Source organism: Nymphalis io, chromosome 11 (assembly GCF_905147045.1).
Source record: "Nymphalis io chromosome 11, ilAglIoxx1.1, whole genome shotgun sequence".
Lineage (NCBI taxonomy): Eukaryota > Metazoa > Arthropoda > Insecta > Lepidoptera > Nymphalidae > Nymphalis > Nymphalis io.
The window spans coordinates 1,934,670-1,951,650 of NC_065898.1; the positions used below are offsets into that span (position 1 = coordinate 1,934,670).

The 16,981-nt window shown below is 32.0% G+C and overlaps 1 protein-coding gene and 1 non-coding gene across 3 annotated transcripts in view; both read right to left on the minus strand.

Annotated features, from left to right (window-relative positions):
- Positions 1-281: 281 nt before the first annotated feature.
- Positions 282-16,981, minus strand: part of LOC126771676 (rho-related GTP-binding protein RhoN-like) — a 136,695-nt gene continuing 119,995 nt past the window's right edge. For both annotated transcript variants that reach the window (XM_050491687.1, XM_050491686.1), the window contains 5 exons: positions 16,334-16,421; positions 5,294-5,403; positions 3,283-3,417; positions 2,066-2,209; positions 282-1,962 (listed from right to left, as the gene is read on the minus strand). In XM_050491687.1, coding sequence (XP_050347644.1) covers positions 1,882-1,962; positions 2,066-2,209; positions 3,283-3,417; positions 5,294-5,403; positions 16,334-16,421 — 558 coding nt within the window. In that variant the 3' untranslated portion in view covers positions 282-1,881. The remainder of the gene's footprint in view (positions 1,963-2,065; positions 2,210-3,282; positions 3,418-5,293; positions 5,404-16,333; positions 16,422-16,981) is intronic.
- Trnaf-gaa (transfer RNA phenylalanine (anticodon GAA)) lies at positions 7,051-7,123 on the minus strand. Its single transcript has one exon. It is a non-coding gene; the product is annotated as a tRNA-Phe (tRNA).

A 16,981-nucleotide genomic window follows, 5' to 3' on the forward strand; every position in this document is an offset into this window, starting at 1 on the left:
TATTTGTAAAGAAAAAACAATTGTAATTAACATATTGCTTAATTGCAAACTATAGTTATTAGCCAAATCCATTTACAATTAATATTCCTGAAAATAAAAAAAGATGCAATTGTTAATCAATCAAAACTATTGTAAGCAAGTGTTTATTTAATTGCAATCTCAAATAAATGGCCCAGAAACATCAATGCCAGTTTTTAAAAATTAAAAAAGAAACCATTATTATTTATGTGATTTCTTTCATATAAAAAATTCGAAATAATATTTATTTATGGTAGATGAATTTTGATATCTTAAAATACATAATTTTACTTTTAGTAAAATAAAAGTTACTATTAATTTTTAAATATAATAATAACTTTTATTCGGTTATTAAAGCTAAGTGAATTTAAAGCTTTACATCGACTTATGATAAAATAATAGAAATGATAGTTAATTATTATTTGATTAATAAAACAACTATCCGTTTCCATAGAACGTTTCGAATTAAAATAAACATAATTTTTATTTTATTTTTATATTTCCCTAGTTGAATACTAATTTGAGGTTAAAATTTCTTTCCAAATCATTTTTGGAATCGTCTACTTTTTAACAGTATAATATTTTACAATATTTAAACGTAGTGTAGCGTCATTTATAATACTTTCAATAACTTATTTAACAACGTAAAATGATAAACTAAGCATAAATTATCGCTAGGCCGATCAATATATTCACATCAGTAATTAAAATTTTAATTGTCATAATTATAAATTTGACGAGTGAGTAAGTCCTTATTGTAATATCAATTAACACAAATCTGACAATGAGCGATTTAAATTTCGAACAATACTGATCAGCCAAAAAAATAATATATAAGGTTCTATTGTTAACAAATCTATATTTTTATTGACACAAGCGACATTTACAATTTTATTAATAAACGTACAAAAATCTAATCTAACAGCAACATGGACGTGAAACTAATTATGGACCTTCGTATTCAGTAGTATTGTCCATCATTGTGCATATTATTTTTATATATAATACATTACGTATTAATATCACAAATAAACACATCAACATCTATTTATTTAAGAATCATTTATCTAAATTTTTAAATATTTACTTTAAAAATGCCTTTGCTAAATTTGAGCACATCGAATTTACCGAAATTACTTAACAATTAATTTGGTATTTACATAGCATACCGTTATGACTCTATATTAGAAAAAAAACATGAATTATACATTAATATTATTTTCTGTATATGAAAACACACATTTAGCTACGTTATGCTTTTCTTGTACATAAATTGCTGTAAATAGAAACCCTTATATATAATTCTGTCTCATTAAATGTTATATGATATCCCGTGATTGTGAGAATGAGCGTCGATTGCCTTTCTAAATTCCAAACTCTAATCTCGTATTACCAAAAATCCTCTATTTAAACATTATCACAGGCTTTTCACGCTCCCAACCCTGAGGGCTGTTAAATCATTGCACCTTAGATCCAATGAATCATATAGGAATTTTCTTACGCCTTACAATTTTATGTTAAACGAACTCTGTTCCAGTTACATTAAAGATATTATATCCAACTTATCTATATTCACCATTGAAATTACTTTTTCGATTTAATAAATTTCGTATATAATAAAACACTGTAAATTTTTAAACTTTTAAATAAAGTCTTTCGTATATTTTCATCGCATTAAATAGAAGTTTGCGGTGCAACTTATGGTCGGGGGTTCAACAAGGCGCATCATTAGGCCCGATACTGTTCCTTATTCATATCATTGGAACAAATTGTTTTTATTTCCAAAAGGGGGTAGTATGATATCTGAAGGGCGGTGGTCGCCTAGCAGTCGTGCGGCCACCTTGAAGGGTGGCCGGCTACGGATCACATGACGCAACAGCTCTTCGCTCGTCCTTTCAGCTCAGCTTTCAAGTCACGCTTACTCTTGCTACGTCCCACTTGCTTCTGTTAAAACAAATTTTAATTTATAAAAATAGCTAAAATATTACAATTAAATTAACTTGAAAACTTATATTTTCTGTATACCAGATTTTGAAATCAAGAGTACCTGTTGTTTTATTTGTTGTTTATTCAACTTTCCTAGAGCTGCCAAAGCTGCTACTTCGAAGGCATCTTTTACGCCTTTGCTGGATGCACGGGCTGATGTTTCCACGTAGGTTGTCGCTCCTAACTGTCTGGCTACTGATAGAGCCTAAAAAAAATAAATATATTAACTTTAAAGTAATTTTCTTTTGATAATTTGTACTTTACAGCATTGTCTAATAATTTTAAAAGATTACAATATTTTTTCAGAAAAAATGACTGAACATTTTTAGACAAGCTATTTCGAAAATTCAGTACAATTTTACTAAATTAAGCTTGATACTTGCATTCTAGAATTTCATTGTTATTTTACTTCGACAAGACCTCGTATTAATTGAAATAATTGTAGTGACCCAAATTGCTGGTGTCAATTGTCTCGTAGAATATCATTGGAATGACATTCAGACTATTTTATCAATGAAATGTTTAAGACCATTAGCAATAGTGTTCGGTTTAGATTTTCGTTTATTGGAGAAATTAATGGACAAATATTTGTTGATTGATAATATCCTGCAGGCCGATTTTGTCTACGGCGCATATTATCAACGAGAATTGGTCAACTACGCGGGTAAATAGTACACAAGTTAGCCTGCACAGCTCTCTCTATTCTCTAAGTCTGGTAATCCAATACGACCGGGGTTATAGGCCAGAAGTAATGGTTGTACATGCTTTCTGAGTTATTACAATACCGTTTGTATTGTAAGCAGCGTCAGTTTCAATATTTTTTTTTAATATGCCGACCACCCGACCCCATATTGGAACACAAGGCCTCGATATTGGCAGCCTTATTACTTTTTAGCCATTATTATAAAACATTAAATTAACATAGTACAAATATGTATGAGACATTAATGAAAAGCATTCTAATTAATGCTTAAATTTTATTTAAAAAAATCATGAAACAACAGTAAGTCAAATATTGTGCCGCTTAACAACTGAGCTCTGTTGTTATCTTATATTAGACACATATACTATAATTACGCTGATTAATATTAATTACTTCAAATCGATAATGTCTATAACTAAGGTTATAGATCTGATATCATACCATAATTTTATCAAACGTATTTTGAATTTCCATAGCAATATAGGATCATTATAAAAACTTTTTCAATTTTTTTCTGACCTAAAGCGTGGATGAAGCTGTTAATGTTATATATTTCAAATATTTGTGTCATATACCTCTTCGCTGGTGACTGGATGTGTTCTTAGCTTCGACAGCATCGTGAGCGTTTCCTTGTCGTGTCTGAGGTCGGCCTTACAACCGCAAAGTAGTACTGGAGCAGATCCCCCATGTGTGCGAACCTCTCTATACCACTATGAACAAAATAAAAAATTTAAAAGTGCAATATTTATGAAAATAAAAAGTTTATTGCGCACAAATTGTTTATGAATATTGCGCAGAATACAGTTTAAAATTAGGGTACATATTACATACAAAGATATACCTAAATATATATTTTATATTATAGGAAATCTAATAAAATCTTTACATAATATATTACATAGTGCACGATAATCAAATCAAATTTATTTATCCAACCTCAATGCATTACACTTACCCATTGATTGTCAAATAAGAAACTAGTGAAATAAACTCAGAGGGTTATTATATATTATTTTCAACAGACTACAATTTACTCAGAAAGGTTTCACGAGAGCCGCTGGCAAGATGACATGTGGGGCATATTCCATTAGTACATTAATAAGTAGATGCAATTACTGGCTTCTATAGACCTGAACCCTAATAGAATTGGCATTCTGCATTCAGTTAGATAAAATATGACTGAGCAAATATCATTCGGAGTTTTATGTCAAGCTGTGAATACGATTCTTATCTAATGCACCATAAAGTAATATTGATATAAGTTATTAAACCACGGAGATTTGACAATGAACTGCAATGATATTCAGTAAGAACTAACTTAATCTAAATCTAAAATAAATAATAAGGTGATATACTATTTTGATGCGTGTGTTTTTCAAATATTATGATTATTACGGTCGATGTCGCATATTACTTTCTGATATTTTAAGACCGTTTTTTGTAATGAGTTTCGAGTTTTGTTCTTACAGAATAGCAGTATTGTACTTACTATATAAATAAATCAAACTTAATAACTTTGATTCTGTTCTTTATCAAATCAAATTCTTAATCATAATCGTTTGTAAATCAAATTTGATTAATTTTTAATTTATTGACAAAAATGTTTTTAAATATTTTATCTTTTAAGAAATTGTAGAACACCTAATCACTGATCTTAATAATTTGTTGATGTTTATAACAAATAAAAAATAAAATAAGATCAGAATATTATAATTGATTGAAAATTCGATTGAAATTATTTTTCATCTTGTTAAAATAGTTGTGTACTTATTCGACGAAATGAAAAATATGCTACAAAAAATCAAATGATACAAGAGAAAATGTTTTGGAGTTTAATGTTTCTTCTTTTTGCAGCTATAAAGAATATAAAACGACCAAAGAAAGCGCTTATATTAAAGAAAGTACGGTAGATTTCAATCGTTATAATTCTTGGATGCAGAGAAACGACTAACTTTTTATCCAAAGCGATATTTCTTGACCAGAAGCGAAGCGTGGTTAATCTAGTAATAAATAAAACGAATAAAATGATAATACGTCTTTAACTAATGCAACTTAAACTTTATTGGAAAAGATTTTAAAACGTTTCGAAGTTTATAAGTTTAATAGCAGATTCCAAGAGTTGCAAAAGACCGTTTGCAAAACTATTGATTATATAATATGAATCTTGGGAACTAAGATGTTATGTTTCTAGTGCCTGTAGTTGCATCGCTATCACCATTCAAATCGGAACACAACAATGACAGTAAGTAGTGCTCCTTATTAGAATAAATGATGTGGAGGACCTACCCAAACGGTTTTACTTATAAAAATAATTTCGTAATTTAATAGTACGTACTTAAGAGAGTTAAGTTATGTAAGACATCATTAAAACCATGGCCGTGATGTGTTAAATATCAGCAACAATCTTGTATTGAAATTTAAAAATAATTTCTTTGTAAAATCAATTGTCAAATCACTAAAAGCTTATTCGTTCTGCCCGTGATTTGAAACTCTCGTAAGATCGACTAATTTAGCGAGACAGTTATTATCATTAATATAATATTTTTTATATACTATATAATATGTAGAAGTATATATGTACGTTACCTTTGCTGCAGCGTTGTTTAAGCTTTCTGGTTCAGCGATATTGAAACATAACATGAATATTTTCGCGTCCTGGTAAGCTAGTGGTCTGACTGTGTCGTACGCTGTTGTACCTGTGAACAAAAAAAATGTGTGAGTGCCAGGGTACTTACGAGAATTGATATATAACATAAGCTCTCAGTCTCAGTTAGCTCCTACCGTTTCGGTACACGCACACATTAACGCACTTACATTAATATATCTTACGCTGACGTCATCTGATGCTCGAAATCTAGGTATACTGAGAGCTGAAATGTTTACACGTTTAAATTTCCATTATAATCATAAAATTCATTACAATATTTACTTTCACTACTTGAGGAGAAGTAAACCTGTATATTTATTACTCGCTGCCCGTGCCGACTTCATATGCCTAAAATTCATACAAATTACTCTCTTTATTTTTTGATTTAGTTGAAAACTTCTGTACCAAATTTCAGATGATGAACAATTTGGATAGGACTTGCTTCGTCAAGTTCTTAGTGAGTTAGTCGTGAAAGGAGTAACTATGCTAAATTTCAAGTTAACCGGACCTATAATTTCGAATATTTATCAGTCAGTTAGAAAGATTATTATGAATCAATTGTCAAAAAAACGAACATTGTCTATCATGTCCTAGCCGAGATGGCCCAGTGGTTAAAACACGTGAATCTTAACCGATGATCGTGGGTTCAAGCCGGGCAAGTACTATTGAATTGTCATGTGCTTAATTTGTGTTTATAATTTATCTCGTGCTTCACGGTGTAGAAAAACATCGTGAAGAAACCTGCATGTGTCTAATTTCATTGAAATTCTGCCACATTTGTATTCTACCAACCCGCGGGTTCTACCAATGCGGGTTGGTAACCTCCAAACCTTCTCCTTAGAAAGGGAGAGGAGGCCTTAGACCAGCAGTGGGACATTAACAGGTACATTTGTTACATGTCCTAGTGATGGGCGAAGGTAAAATATTTCTGAAATAGAATCTGCTACACTACAGTTTATATGCTTCCGGCTTCTTATTTATTTGTCAATTAAATACTAATTTTAAGGACGATCGGTTGAACGCTACATAGCTGTTTCACTAGCTAGTGGCTAGTTATAAAGAAGTGGTTAGGAAAAACAAATGAATTATTAAAAAACATGACTGCCCGAAAAAACTAAGTAAAAAGTAAAATGTCCGTTCCGATCGAAATGTTGCGAGGATATTAACAGTATTCCAAACCGTTATGAGCATTCCATACATCCAAATGTATTTGGGTATTTAAAAGTTATGGTGAAATAGAGAAACATACATACATGAACACAGCAAATATTACTCCTTTTTTGGACATGTACATCTCCCATGAAAAAATTATATATTCTTATGTGTCAACTTTAATGGTGATCGGTCAAACAGCTTCGAAGTATATTAATCATATATACCGTTACAATTTTTATAAATAAGATGACATTTTAATTTATTAAAGTCCATTGAAGACGCTTGCAGGTCTATACTTATGCACTTTCTATACTATGCTTTCTAAGCGGGATATCTTACGGATTTTTTTAAATCCCGTGAGTAATGCCGTTCGTGACCTAATAATATTGTTAGAACTAACCGTTCTTGAGAACAAGTTTTGTATCGATGCAAGATTTACATTTCAATACATTTATGTTATCGGTATTGGTTATGTTTATACCAAATATGATAAGAGTTGATAAAATTAAATGGTGATAAATAAAATATTTGTAAAAAGAACTGCCGAAACCCGGGATTGAACCGGGGACCTTTAGATCTTCAGTCTAACGCTCTCCCAACTGAGCTATTTCGGCTATGAATTGAGCGGTGAAAATGTTAATAATTATTTGTTGATTGTGTATATTTAACGTCTTTAGGTTTTTTTATCAATTTTATCTTAAAAGTTTTAAAAAAATAATGTTTATCGAAATGCTTATTCAAGCATTTATTTATTCCTATTAAGTACAATGTGATGTTATTATTTAAAAATAACTTAAAATCAATGTTAATATTGTATATAATTCTTAATTAACTATCTTTGCACCGCGGTTTTGTGTTAATTTTGGATTATACAGTACTTTCCATACGCGACGCGACGCAAGCGATCGCGTGTGTGTTTGTGTGTGTGTGTGGGGGGGGGGGGGGGAGATTTAAACCTATGTTTTTTCTGTACCTCTGACAACGTGTATGCAAAATTTCATGATGATCAGTTGAGTAGTTAAAACATGAAAGCGTAACAAAGATATGCTTTTTGTCTGGCCAAGTAAGTTAATCAGCTAGTTAAGATAAATGACTTATATCGATAGACGTAGAACCAAAGACTATCGCGTTGTATCATATTTTAAATAATTATCAAAATAATTAATCAACCTTGCGTTTGAAGCGTGGAGGCGTGAGAAAATACAACTACGAGCTCGGAGTTCGATCAATGTTTCTGTCAAATTATTACGTCACAATGTAGGTGGCGTTAAGTAATTATATCGAGTTAAATTACTAGTACCAGCTGTTCCGCCCGTGGTTCATCGTGTGAATTTATTTGGTCTATAATATTTTTCAATCAATGGCCTGAGTTTTTTTTCAAATTGGTTTGGTATATTCTGAGATAAGTGCTTTCAAATTCAAATTCTTTAGCTTTATATATAAATACAAGTACATGAAAATCACGCTTGACACGTCAATAGTTTTATTTATCGATTCTCCTTATATACTACGTAATTGTGTAATCCTATTTTGGTTTTAGTTACATATTATACAATACTTAATATAATAAGAGATGTATGTTAATAACTGTTTGATTACTAAATAAATAATAATATTATATACCAAAATCTCTGATCTGAATCGCGCTGCATCTGATAGCATAAGTTTCATGTATATTGGTTTAGTTTTTTTCATTCATATGTATGGATTAACAAAGGTCAATTAATTTACCATTACGATGTTTTATCCTGAAAGTAATTTAATTAATTACTTTGTTTAAATACGATATATATTTCACTGTATAAGCTAATCTGTGTGCGTCAGTGGGAGCATTACATCAGATTGTTCAATTTCATCCGATCGCTTGTAAATTCTGCTTTAACTGCAATAGCCCATCAGAAATACTGTTTGTTTTACATGATATATGATCCATACATATTATAGATACATAAAGCATTCGATTGTACATAATATTAGTTTATATATAAAGAGGTTAATATACTTCGATACTGTATAATTTATTATGTAGATGAATGATGATGGCAAATATGTGGCTCATAAAAAAATAAAATTTTATACAATCCACCATTCATCAGATATTCTACCAATACTAGCAATAGTTAGTATTGTTGTGTTCCGGCTTGAATGGTGAGTGAGCCAGTGTAACTACAGGCACATGGGGCATCACATATTAGTTCCTAGAGTTCCTAGAGCGATGCCCTTTATATCTAGTATTAATATTTCTTAAAGCCAATGTCTATGGACGGTGGGGACTATTTACCATCAGTTGGTCCATTTGCCAGTCTGCTATCAATACAATTAAGAAAATGTTTAAATTGAAATTAAACTGGGAATAAAGATTCAACCGAGAAAAGCCGATATGCTCAGCGGTTAATGTTCCAGGAATTCAGCTATATAGGTATATATATATATATATATATATATCTTATTATTTATTTAGTCTTATTAAGCTTATGTTTTTTATAATGAAATTCTAATTGTGTTTGTTTTTATTATAGAAGCGAACACTTTACCCGAGGAATGATGAATTGGTTTTGTGGAGACGAACTTGGTGCTACAAGTTTGTCTTTACTATTTGTGTGTATACAGTGTTCGACAATGTTTCTGTTTGTACGTCTTGTGTATATGTATATAATATTAATAATATATAATATTGTTGTAAATATATTGTATTATCTAAGTATTCCAAATATGTCAAGCGCAGTCTCGATTAATATGGTGATCAATAGAAATAAGTTTAAAGATAATGTTGGAAGAAAAAATTGTACGTTTTGATAATCGAGGGCTGTCATGTTTATTTCTAAAGTTTTGTTTTGTTTATATATTTATTATATTTTGTTGATTACACTAAAAATAAATAGATGAAAACATTTTTCAGGACAGGTTATTTTTTTCTTTTGTGCTTCTTACAAAACTAATTTAATCAAAACAAGTAACACAATATAATGATATTAATAATATATATATTTTATTTATTGAAATGTCATTCACAGTTATTTGTACTTATCGGGTAACTGGATTACTCTTAGCTATTGTTCGACGGGGTATATAGGCGGCGCTGTAAAAGAGTAACGACTTTAATACACTCTAAGAGCAAAAATAAAATATGATGTCCTCCTGACCGATTTCGGCCACGGCGGCAAATCTCAAAGGGAGATTAGTCAACTGCGCGGGACATTATAATAGTGCACAAGTGTATGCGCAAACACAAGTGCACTCTCTATAACCTCACTCTCATATTCCGATGGGTGGGTAAAACGACACGACCGGAATAAGTTCAGGCGTAGGACAGACAGGACCTTGGGATCTGCGGCCTTATATCTAGAGATTAGACTAAGGCAGTCAACAATAAAATATACGTGAAGATGAATAAGAGTTGCACGAGGTGCAAATGACGGCTATCGCTACAGTAGCGATCACTTCCAGACAACCTTTGGTCAAAAGAATGGTTATAAAGTAAGTGGGAAGGGCCACAAACATTTTCAAATCAGATTAGAATAAAGGAGATTTTTGACAGCATACGTTTATATATTTACATTAAAAGAATATGTTCATACATATAAAGTTGCTAGCTGTATGTATGTGACCGCTGGGCTAAAACCTCCCTGGAGCTTTGGATCTTATACAATCACGCAGCTCCAATCTGACTTGGTGGATACACGTTAGGCACAAATTTACAAGAAACATGCACGGTTTCGCAATTACTTGTCTGGTTTCGAATTCGTAAACGATTACGATTCACGTATTATCACGTAATATGTAGGTACAATTTTTGTACCATAAAAAAACACAACTTCCCTGAATGAATGTACTATGTAAGGATTCTAGTGAGAACCTATACATACATCTGTTCAGACATTTAAAAGTTATGATGGAATAAGGAAACTCACATATACATAGTAAAACAATGCACTCCTTTTTTAAACAGTCATGTAATAAACTCTATAATAATAAGAGCCTGTGAATGTCCCTATGCTGGGCTAAGGCCTCCTCTACTTTTTTGAGGATAAGTTTTGGAGCTTATTCCACACATGTGGCAGAATTTCAGTGAAATTAGACACATGCAGGTTTCCCTGCGATGTTTTATTCACCGTCAAGCACAAGATGAATTATAACCACAAATTAAGCACATGAATATTCAGTATTGCTTGCCCGGGTTTGAACCCATTGTTTTGTTCCGGTTTGAAGGGTGAGTGAGCCAGTGTAATTACAGGCACAAGGGACATAACATCTTAGTTCCCAAGGTTAGTGGCGCATTGGTAATGTAAGCGATGGTTAACATTTCTTACAATTCCAATGTCTATGGGCGTTGGTGACCACTTACCATCAGGTGGCCCATATGCTCATCCGCTTTACTGTTCTATAAAAAAATGTCCGTCTAAAAGCTTTATATTACAACGAAAATTAAAATCACATATTGTTTTTAATATTAATTAAAAATTTTACATAACCGACGCAATGAAAGCCACGTATCAATAGACGTACGTTGTTTGACCTATTAAAAATTCATCACTAACTATCGACTTTAACGCGCGTTAATGTGAAAATTGTAACTAAACAATACATCGCTTATATATCTATATAACAATTTTAATATTAAAATGCCGCTACATGTATTTTAATATGAAACCGTTATAAATGTTTTTAGCTTATTAAAACTATTTTTCTATTAAATGTTACTTTTTAGGGCTTTGTGTAAGTAAAACAACCACTGGTAACATAGATTCTACTGATAAAAACCGTTAAGAAATGCGTAACTACTCTTTTGTATTATTGCATTAATTCAATATCTTAAATAATATTTAAAATACAAGCTACATAAATCATCATCTGTAAATAACATTGAATTTAAATCCCACGCCCTTTTATTTATGAAGTTGGTTGAAATCACATAAGGATGATTGAATCTAATTAAGTTAAACATGACGAATTTGTATATAATTATAGACTAATAATGGAGAGATATTATTGTGCTCAAGTGTGTGTGCAAACACAGGTGTACTCTCTATTACCTTGCTCTCATAATCCGATGAGACGGCTATCCGACACGACCGGAAAGAGTTCAGGCGCAGGACCAACGGTTTTACGTGCTTTCCGAGGCACGATATAATTATAGATTACCGCGTAAATCACATGAGAGGGAATTTAGTGAAAATTATTATATTAGTAACGCTGACATATACTATACATTTAAGCCGAGTATTGAAGGGATATGAAAAATACTACAACGTTATGGTACATGGAAACTGCTGCGTAATGAATAAACCATAAAATAAGTTGACGAGATTTTATATCGTCTAAAAACAAATTAGTTTATAATTTATAAGAATTGTCTTCTGTAGTGCTGTTTATTTATTAATTTAATATTAGTATTAGCCCGCCGCTTCACCCGCGTATAAGGAAAATGAGCAGGTATTAAAAATACATACCTCCTATACCTAGTAAGTAAGTCTGTGAATGGCCTACTGCTGGGCTAAGGCCTCCTCTCCCATTTTAAAGAGAAGGTTTTGGAGCTTATTCCATCCCGCTGTTCCAATGCGGGTTAGTGGAATACACATGTGGCAGACTTTTAATGAATTAGACACATGTAGGTTTCCTAACGATGTATTCCTTAACCGTCATTTACGAATTAAGCACATGAAAATTCAGTGGTGCTTGCCCGGGTTTAAACTCACAATCATCGGTTAAGATTCCCGAGTTCTTACCTCTGGGCCATCTCAGTTTTTTCCTCCTAAGCCTAAGTACTATATATCTATTTATATAATATATATAACATATATATATATATAAATACTAACATATATTTATCTGTTATTATCTTGCATATCATATCATCATATTTGCATTGAGGTTTGAAAAATTTCAATGTCTGGTATTATGCAAGATAATATATATATATATATATATATATATATATACATATATATACATATATATATATATATATATATATATATGTATATGGCCATAATAAGTTTTTGTTTTATATGTTTTTGATTTACTTCATTGCTGTTTCGATGCTTATATCCTTTAAATTATTATAATTATCATAATCAATGTAACATAATACGCGTATTATCACTTTCTGACATTTCACGATCATGTTTTGTGAATTTCGAGTTTATTATTACACGGTTATTACAGAATAGCTATGCTGGCCAATGTTTATAACAAAATAAACAAATAGATTAAAAAACCCGGATGTTTTGTTTATATGTATTTACAGGGTTATTAAAGATGTATCGATCGGAGAAATTCTGGAGCCAAATACAAAAATGTTTGAATACTGAGAGTGTTTTATATGTTCGAGCAAATAGATACGAACTGGTGAGTTTGTCATCAATACTTCTATTAGATATGCAAATTGCAAGTTAAATACTGACACCTCAAGCTATAATCGTCGCCACACCCTGTAACAAGCTTTATGCTTAGTTGGAGGGGAAGCTAGGTTTATTAGTAATAGTTTGAAAGTCCATACACTGATGATGAGCTGTGAAACATTGTTGAACTCGACATTAAACAACAATGTTCAAATGTCCCAAACTCCGAACTAAGTATGGCATAAAAATTATTTGAAGGAGCACAACTTTCTAACGTTACCAAAAGACGTTATAAATGCAAATTTAATTAATATATTCAAAAAAAGATTAAAAAGATATTTACTGGGACCAAATGTAGACTTATAAGTTATGGTATGGCACTTTATATTTAATATTATTTCCTACGTTTAAGTGGACTTTGTTCTTTTTTAGAAAAAAAGTCATATTTCTACTGCAAAACATTGTTAGGTATTGTTGTATTCCGGTTCCCGGAAGGGTGAGTGAGCCAGTGTAATTACAGGCACAAGGGACATAACTTCTTAGTTCCCAAGGTTGGTGGCGCATTGGCGATGTAAGCGATGGTTAACATTTCTTACAATGCAACTGTCTATGGGCGTTGGTGACCACTTACCATCAGGTGGCCCATATGCTCGTCCGCCTTCCTATTCCATAAAAAAGCCTTATTGTTAAAATTGATGTTATATATATAGAATATAATAAGCGGAGTAGAATAAATGGTAGTTTAGTAAAAACTTCTTACTAAATATTAAATATTTATCAGTCAAAAAGTTTATATTGTTCCACACGAGCGAGAAAGACTATATACAAGCATAAGGACGGAGCAGCTTATGGAACGAGGTAGACGTTTGTTTATTGTAAAAAGTCATTAAAATGTAATTCGATAAAAATATACAGATGATGAAAAAAAATGGAGCGATTCGTTGATTTTAATAATAGATATTCCCATAAAATTGATATGTAAATTGAATTAATGTACTCGTATTATATATTTAATAATATTTTTATTTTAGTTAAGTTTAACATAACTTATTTTCGTGATTATTTATATATTACCAACATACCCACATATTTCAAAACCGGTGCTCTGCGTAAAGGATGCCTGGAAGAGATCGCTGCTTTAAGATAAGGCCTTCTGTTCCAGTTAATGCAACTTTGTACATTCCACTAATGAAACAGTTCAAATGCATATATTACGTATACATGAACTTTTGTTTACTGGAGTCCAACATTTCAAACCGAGGGTAGCTTCATGTATTAATCATGTGAAATGACGATTCAAAAGTGCTTATAAATTTTCTCGCTGTTGAAACTTACAATTAGTAGAATTGTAAGTTGAAACTTACAATTAGTAGAATTGTAAGTTTCAGCTTACACTAAAAATGTATTATAGGTCGAGCATTGTTCTGGAATGAAGCAGAATGGAGTTAATTGGATGGATTTTTGGTTTGAATTGTGTATTGCAGTTAGGTATTCTGACCTTGACGGCTTTACCGGTTGTGGGTTCGAGTACAGAGACAGCCGAGAAAAAAGCGAGACCACGTGATGACTAAATGAGATGAAAAAGATTGCCTCCTATGGATGTTGGAAATGATGAAGGCGCTATAGACGAGACGCTGCAAGCCAAGGACCTCTTGTTCAGCGGCGTGAACAGTCTCGACTAAGGGAGTGTTGGCATGGATACAAGGAAAGCGGAAAGAGAGAATGCATTTGTGTCTACTGTCAAATATCAAATTTCTCTAGATAGAATGAGAGTAATCAGTTTATTACTATTTACTCGCTGCACAACGTTTATTAATAAGTTCTTAGCTTTAAAGCTAGTTAAAAACTTTTAATGGTAATATGGTACACATCGCATCGCAAATAGTCGTTTGTCACCGCATTACAGTTTCAGCGGTTTCATCGCTGGATGCGTGTGTTTGCGAGATAGCGACTGTTTTATGCACGATAGACGGTCCGACATGCTTGTTCTGCTTAAAAGTCAAATATTTAAATACTGAGACGACATTCGTAACATCAAACACAACTCTGTTTGGACTTCATTATTTCGCATCATATTTCATAGGAGTTTGTTGTGTAAATTAAAAATATATTTTGTTCGAGGGCAATTTACAAGTAGTTTTTAAGAGTCTTGTCAGTACTGAATGAAAAATCTTACAGTGAATATAAGTTATTCAGAAAACAACCATTTATAAAGTCATAGATATACTTACAGTTTGAAATGTATTTTAGTAAGTACTTTTATATATATAATGTCCTCCAGACCGATTTCGGCCACAGCGGCCAATCTCAAGAGATATTAGCCAACTGCGCAGAAGATATTATAATGCACAAGTGTGTGCGCAAGCACAGGTGCACTCTCTATTCCCTAACTCTCATAATCCGACACGACCGGAAAGAGTTCAGGCGCAGGACCAACGGCTTTACGTGCTTTCCGAGGCACGGGAGTGAAAACACTTCCAACTTCATGACTCCGGGCTGCTACTGAGAATTTTCTGACAGAAAAACCCAATAACTTTTTATTGGCCCGACCTGGGAATTGAACCCAGGACCTCCGGGTCCGCGGCCTTACATTAAACCACTAGACCAACAGGGCAGTCAAAAGTTTAGTTTGACTGTTTGTAGTAGGCAGTTTATATATATACGGAGATTATAATCGTCAGCCTAGGCGGATCAACCGTCGGTACGCCATGGTATCACGCACACGCGGTGTAACACATCCAGAGAGGAATGGGTACTGGTGGTACGTACCACTTCACTTCATGTAGGGAAACGCGTTCATGCGTAGCAGCGAGATCAAAAAAGGTACTTCTATCTAGCGATATATAAATGGATGTTGTTATATTTGTTTCAAGTGAATAAACTTCAACATCGTTTGACCGATATTGGCTATTGTTAAATCCAGTTGGCGTTTAAAATATAACTTTTGAATACAGATAACGAAGCTTGAAGATAACTTCACGCTTCCACTGCGGGTTGGTATGAATATAAACACGTGACGGAATTTCATGATACAATGTGACCTGCACAATATTTTCTTTCGCGAAATGAATTATAAACATAAATCGAGCACGTTGCAAAGATTAAATAATCTCACTTATTGTTAGAGATTTCGATTCGATATAAAATTTAAAATGTTAATTTTATTTAGTACAAAATCTTTTATTCCGAGTTTTTTTTTATTATTTTCATAATTTTAAAATGAGTTGTAAAAATTCAATTGAATACAAAATACAAATGAATAAAATTGAAGTCTGTCAGTTATTTCAAAATTTCATCACAAAATGTACAGATGTAAGCTGTTCTCCTTCAATAGTGACCCCGAAAGGAATTATAAGCACATGAAAATACAGCATCACATGCCAGGTTTTGAAAACCGTGATCATTGGTTAGGATTGATATTTGTTTTTTCCATTGAGTATTTACGACTCAAAAGTTCTATGATAAAAACTTGAGTAATTTTACCTGAAGTGTCCCATACTGAGAAATTGACTCTATAATCAGCCACAGGGCTGGTGTAGCCGTATTTTTCGAAGCCAGTCGGTGTGTACGCCTGTAACAAAGAAAAATATATTTGTCTCGTTTGTTTATATTGTTTTATTATATGTCGAATACGATTCTCGAAATGATTTTCGCAAATGGAATTTATAATTTTAATTTATTAACAAAAAGATGGATATTTTAAAAATCAATCGATTAATCGTTTTGAAATTATTTTTTTTAAAATATGACTTACTTAGAAGTATGTTTTTTTTAGACTTTTATTTAGTACGTAATATATTAAGTACGTAATTATTAGGGTTATAAGCTGGCAGTTTAAATTTAGAAGTCGAGAATTTTACTGTAATTGGGATATTCAAAAAACTGTATCTCCCTATTCATTGTACGAAAATATTTGTAGACTTGGGATCAATTCTACTAGTTTATAACGATTACGATACGTTCCTGATTCAATTCCAATCCAACTTTAACTATTATATGTTTATTCGCATCGGAACCGAACCGACATGGTGTTACCATATATCGTTATGTTAAAACAAAACTTAATTGTTAACTTTTAAGCTAAAAAGCCGAGATGGCCTAGTGGTAAGAACGCGTGAATCTTAACCGACG